General features: G+C 54.3%; 1 protein-coding gene across 2 annotated transcripts; it reads right to left on the bottom strand.

Annotated features, from left to right (window-relative positions):
• Nucleotides 1-513: 513 nt before the first annotated feature.
• On the bottom strand, nucleotides 514-5,103 carry GHRL (ghrelin and obestatin prepropeptide). 2 transcript variants are annotated; one of them, XM_077857822.1, is made up of 4 exons: nucleotides 4,945-5,103; nucleotides 4,615-4,731; nucleotides 1,442-1,550; nucleotides 514-664 (listed from the first exon to the last, which is right to left on the bottom strand). In XM_077857822.1, exons 1-4 carry the CDS (start codon nucleotides 5,050-5,052, stop codon nucleotides 645-647), a joined length of 354 nt encoding a protein of 117 aa, XP_077713948.1. In that variant the 5' UTR covers nucleotides 5,053-5,103; the 3' UTR covers nucleotides 514-644. The 2 variants fall into 2 exon arrangements, with proteins under 2 accessions (XP_077713948.1, XP_077713949.1); XM_077857823.1 differs by having other exon boundaries at nucleotides 4,615-4,728; nucleotides 4,945-5,097.
• Between the last annotated feature and the right edge of the window lie 232 nt (nucleotides 5,104-5,335).

The following is a 5,335-nucleotide window of genomic DNA, read 5'->3' as shown; positions in this document are numbered from 1 at the left end:
CTGCCTGGTATCGATAAGTAACCAGGGCAGTGCCTAGCCTTGTGCACAGACAGTTGCTTTGCCATGTCTTTTCAGTAGTGGACAAGGAGGAAGGAGAAGTCGTTATTTCAGCCCTGTCTAGCAGTGGCCGGCAGCCATCTGAAGCACCCAGCTTACGTATAACTTGAAACTCAGGTTTTGGCCCTCCCACTGTCCTGTTGTGATGGTGGTCAGCTCAGCAGATGGTGACTCTGGTGATGTGACCTGAAGTTTCTTGGTCCACGGTCCTTGCCAATTGTTACTAAGCTCTCATTGTAACTTCACTGTGCTCAGGAAGCTGTGATATTTATAAGAGCTGTCTATCTGCTTCCTCTCCCTTCCATCCCCACCCCCTTCTTTCATGCATATTTGCCTACCTTACTACATATCCTCCTTTTATCTTTCCATTGACCACACATTTTTAAATTTTTTTCTTCAGTCAAATGTGAAATTTTCATCTTTGGTGAAATAATTTTTTTCTTTGAACATTCAGCATATGGTTTGAATGTTTATTCACCTCTTCAACTAGTACCACTCAGAACTGGGAGTAGCTGCAGAAACAGTGTAAAAGTCAGGTGAGTGCTTCTAGGGTGGGGGGAGAACAGGCAGGCCCATCTTGTGGATGATCACTCGTCTGCCAGGGCCTCTGAAAAGCAAGAGGTCACGTCAAAATTCAGTGTCCACCGTCCTGCCGGTGCCATCAGAGATGGCTTTTCTTCCACAATGGTGATGTCAGAGGTGGTGTGTTGTAATGGGGGTGGGGGAAAGGGTTAGGTATTGACCTCAGAGTGTGGAATGTGTGACTTGTTCTTGCCACCTAAAAACTGAGTCTTGTTTTCCTTATCTGCACTGCCTTGTGAGTGCCATGCTCCTGCCTACCTCATGTGGTCAGTGGGGGTTGAGACTTGATGCCATGTTAGGGAAGTGCTTGGCCAGTGGTAGTGTGCCTCCAAAGGCAGGTGTTTGCCCCCATGATCAGAAGCTAATTGGGTGGTTTCTGTTTTACAAGCCAAGAAGAGCTTTGCAACAAAACCTAGAAACCTTTGCTTAATTCTCATGAGGGCACTAATTGCTTTCATTTGTAAAGTTATACAGTAGCAGTACTTAACATCAAATAATTTTATGCTCTCACAGTGAGTGTTAGCTCCATTTTATGGTTAGGAAATTGGGGTTCCAGAGGTAGTTAATGTGCTAGTTCTTGGAACATAGTGTCTTCTTGGAATTCAGAGACTGCTCACCCCTCGTCCCAGCCACTCACAAATCCCAGCCCAGGCTGCTCTCCGGCAGACATTGGGGAAAGTAATTAGAAGCTTTTTGAGAGGCAGGGATAGGGGAATAAAACTTCTCTTGTGTCACACATAGGTTGGGCTCACAATTGGGACTCCAAGGAAACTGAAATGACCTGAGTGGGGCAAGGACTTACCGTTGGTGTCTTCCCAAAGAACCTCTTGAAGAAACTTCCCGAGTGCCTGGCCATGCTGGTGGTACTGAGGCCCTGACAGCTTGATTCCAACATCAAAGGGGGCATTGAACTAGGAGGAGGGGCAAGGAAGACCCCAGAGGTGTCAGAGGTCACACCCTGCCATCCCACCCCAAACACATGGCACTCCCAGCCCTCCCGAAGCAGGCCCTGGGCTCTCAGGATCTCCTCACAGGGGCGGGGAAGGAGGAGGGCCTGTGGCTCAGCAGCCACCACAGGGGTACAGCTCAGCCAGGTGACTCTGCCTTCGTAGGTCCGTTCTTACTGCCCCTGCCATCTCGAGGAAACTAGCTTGCAGTCTTGTCTTCCTCTAATGAGGTTGCTCAAAGAAGCTGTGGGTTACTCCCACTCCCCCTTGTGATTTTGGAAGACATAAGGTTGAGTCACCAGTGGTAGGATTTCAGGCTCTGGTAGGGAGACTGGGGGGACAGTGGGTTTCCCCGGTGTCCTAGCACTAGCCTGGGCAGTGGTCTCTGCCTGTCTACTGCCCTCACCTCCTCTCCTGGCTCTTCCTCCTGTCCTGAGCACAGGCCTTTCCTTGTTCCATGGAAGGTCAGACAAGCTGACCTTTCCCTGGAGAGATGCTCTGAGCCAAGTGCTTGCTTCTCTCTGTGCCTCTGTGTCTTCCCTTCTACAGGGACAGCACCCCATTTTTCCCTCCTTTCTCAGCACCCTTGGAGATGATTTATTGGAGCTCAGAGTTTTGGGAGAAGGGGAAAGAGCTCTCTTTGCAGCCACATCATGGTTTCCGCCCCTGGAGGGCAGACTATTGTTCTGTTCTAGTAGCTGCCTTGGTACCTGGTACCTGCATGCCAGTCACTTGCGAAGTCTAAGTAAGTCACTGAAGGGATCTGGTGTTGGGAGGGAGCCTTCTGTCATTGGTCCTTCTTCCCCCTGCTCCCCCAACAGGAGGCCTGGAGGGGTCGAGGACTTGCCTGAGGCTGCAGGGGTGGGGTGGTGGCCTGGGAACCGCTTCTGGCTTCCAGTCATGGGCTGCAGCGACACCTAGCTTGGAGCTTCTCTGTCCTCCAGGCCTGGCCAAGGCCTTGCCTCCACGATGGGGATAGTCCTCTGGGCCTCCCTGCCCCAGTTTCTCTCCCATTTCACATGTGAGCAAATGTGCTCCAAGAGGTTATGAAGAAAACAAGTAGCTCCTTGTTCCCTTTAAATATTTCCCTTCTTCCTTGTCTCCACGGGAAGGGCGGAGGGAGTGGGGAATTACTTGCTTGTGATTTTAGGGAACTCCATCCATTGGCTCCCTCCTATTAGCAAGTACTCATTTTTCTTCCACCCTGTGGCTGAGGGGGGTTGGCCAGATGGCCTGAGCAGACTTCTTGGGAACCATGTGAGCACTGATCAGGGCCAGGTGCTCCTGGCTGGCCTGGCACCTGGAACCTGGACTGTTGAGAAGCAGCCCAGCCACGCCTGGGTGGGGTATGCTTCTGGGGACTTGGAAAGGCCTGATACGGGGTGGAGGGGTGGGGAAGGGGTAGAACGTGGTCTCAGAAGTCTTCCAGCTCTGAAAGTGGATTGCAGTAGCAACACATCTGGAGGAAGGTGGGGGGCCCTGAGGTGAGAAAGGTGGAACTCCAGGAGGGGCTGAGAGAGTGTGTGCTGAGCCCCACAGCCAGGGTGTGGGCCTCCCCACCTCTGGTGGCCCCGGTGCCTCCCGGACATATCAGACTTCGGGTTCTAGTTGAGGTGTGGGCTAACTCTTCCAAGGCCAGCCTTCATGGGGACTGGAAGCTTCTGGTTGTCCCAGCCCTGCCTTGAGTCCTCAAGCCGCAGAGACCCCTTCCCTGTCTGGGTGTGGGGGAGAGCCAGCCTGGCCTGGGTGAGTGGGAGTGCCGCCTGGGTCTCACCAGGAAATTCCCCAGTTTTAGTTTGAGGATTTGCAGGAGTCAGTGGGAATGTGATGGGTTGGAGATCTCACATGTGGCTTGGAGGAAGCACCTGAGAACACCCCTAGGTTCCAGGAAGGGTCAGAGGGATCGTTGGTAGGGAGTTCATCCTGATGGAAGAAGCTGGTGGGGAGGGAGGGAGCGAGGGAGGCCAAGGCAGGCCGCACTGCAGCTTCTCAGGCCAGGGGTGACCAGGGAGGGAGGGGTGCCCCAGGCCACAGTGCACGCTCTGTTTGCCAGGCTGGTGAGGGGAAGGGGGCTAGGAGCTGGAGGTGGCCCTGCCCTCGGCTCCCACCCCTGCCACACGCAGGCTGTGGCACCTCAGGAACACGAGTTCATCTGTCTGAACTTCTGTCCCTTGCCTATGAAACGAGGGCAGTAGTATCTGACCTTACCTCACAGGTGGTCGTGGAGATTGAACGGCATATAATGAGGGTAAGACAGTTTGTAAATGAAATCTCCATCAGTAGGCAGGAGCAGCACCAAGATCGCCACGGTTCAGTACTGCCCCGGGGTGGGGAATTCTGGTGTCACTGCAGGGAGGCAGCTGTCGCCACCTGAGTGCTTATAAGGGCCATTCCCTGAACCACAGCTGGCTTCCTGGGAAGGTTGCAGGGATAACCCCTATATAATCCCTTTACTCCCTCTCTGTCCTAATCTCCCCCTCTATTTTCAGACTTCCTCTTGGCCCGTGCAAGATTTGCTGGAGCCGAGACAGCCCGATTGGTCCTGTCTCATCTCCGGATGGGGCATGGTGCTTGGCCGCTGGCTGCGGGCTAGCAGTAGCTGGCCTGCGTGGGGCCGTGTGGGTGCGCTCCAGCCCCGGGCAGGGTCGGACAGGCCCCTGGGCCAAGCAGACCCTTTGCTGTGGGGAAACCTCTTCAGGCTGTGACCAGCTGATTCTTCCTGTGTGTCTCTTCCTTGTGTGTCTCTTGGCACCATGTTTGCTGGCCCTCTTTTGAAATCCTCTGGTGTGGACCTGCACCCCTCCTGTTCCCTGCTCATGGCTCCTTGTCCTGTCCCGTTCTGTTGTAGCAAAATGACTTATCTTAGACATTTGCCTCTTGATGGGAAAAGACCTGGTGGAGTCCAGTTCGGAGTCAACCTTTTTGCGTACTATTTTACATTTCTTTCGTAAGTGGATCCCTGTTCACAGCCTGCCCTCCTCCACCCTCAAACCCTCCACTGCCACAAAAGCATAAATCTGGAACCAACCCGGATTTCCAGCTCATCCTCTGCCTCTTCCACTTGACTTGTGTCTTCTGGGCCAAGGGAGCCTTCTAGGGCTCGGGGCTGCAGTTTGGCCGGCGGCTTCTTGGACTCCTTTCTCTGCTGGAAAGAGGTACTATCTTAGGGCCCTAAGCCCCCTTATACTTCCAGAAGCAGAGGGAGGTGTGAGCCTACAGTCAGACCCAGAGTCGTCCTTAGTGCTCTTGGAGAAAGCCCAGAGAATTTGAGCCAAGGTCACACAGCTGGCTGCCCCATGGCAAGGCTGGAGCCAGATACCCTAATCCAAACGTGGGGCTTTGTGGGGAGATGGTTTACCTGTAGTTTCTGGTGTTCGGGACTTAGGAAGCTGGAGCCCGCCATGGCCAGGTCCACCCAGAGCACACTGAAGAGCAGCAGGCTGCACATGGTCCCCAGGGAGGGCATGGTGTCAGATGCGCCTGTAGGAGAAGAGGGTCTGCAGGCAGTGTGCCCTCCCCTCCCTGTCCCCCAGACCCCTCTCGGGTATGAGCCCAGCACACAGGGTGAGGGGACTTGGACCTGGGACGTCACTGTTGAGTAGAAGAGCTCTTCCCACCCCTGCTGGCGGGGCTCCCTCTGCCCACCGCCCCCTCTTCCCAGGCTGTTTGGCAGTGGGACTCCCCATATTTGTCCCAGGCCCCAAGGAGCTTGTGCCATTTCTTAAGGAAGGATCATGATGCTGAAGGAG

The sequence above is a fragment of the Canis aureus genome, chromosome 19, assembly GCF_053574225.1.
Source record: "Canis aureus isolate CA01 chromosome 19, VMU_Caureus_v.1.0, whole genome shotgun sequence".
In the NCBI taxonomy this organism is placed as follows: domain Eukaryota; kingdom Metazoa; phylum Chordata; class Mammalia; order Carnivora; family Canidae; genus Canis; species Canis aureus.
The sequence above is the reverse complement of the archived record's forward strand: the minus strand, read 5'-3'. Positions and strand labels throughout refer to the sequence as shown.

What these genes read in the sequence shown, in the direction of transcription:
- GHRL (XM_077857822.1), bottom strand. Translation starts at nt 5,052, where the DNA reads ATGCCCTCCCTGGGGACCATGTGCAGCCTGCTGCTCTTCAGTGTGCTC. An exon ending in CCGAACACCAGAAACTACAG is followed by an intron (nt 4,732 to 4,944) that starts GTAAACCATCTC and finishes ACCTCTTTCCAG; the next exon opens with CAGAGAAAGGAGTCCAAGAA. An exon ending in TCTTTGGGAAGACACCAACG is followed by an intron (nt 665 to 1,441) that starts GTAAGTCCTTGC and finishes CTTGCTTTTCAG; the next exon opens with AGGCCCTGGCAGACGAGTGA.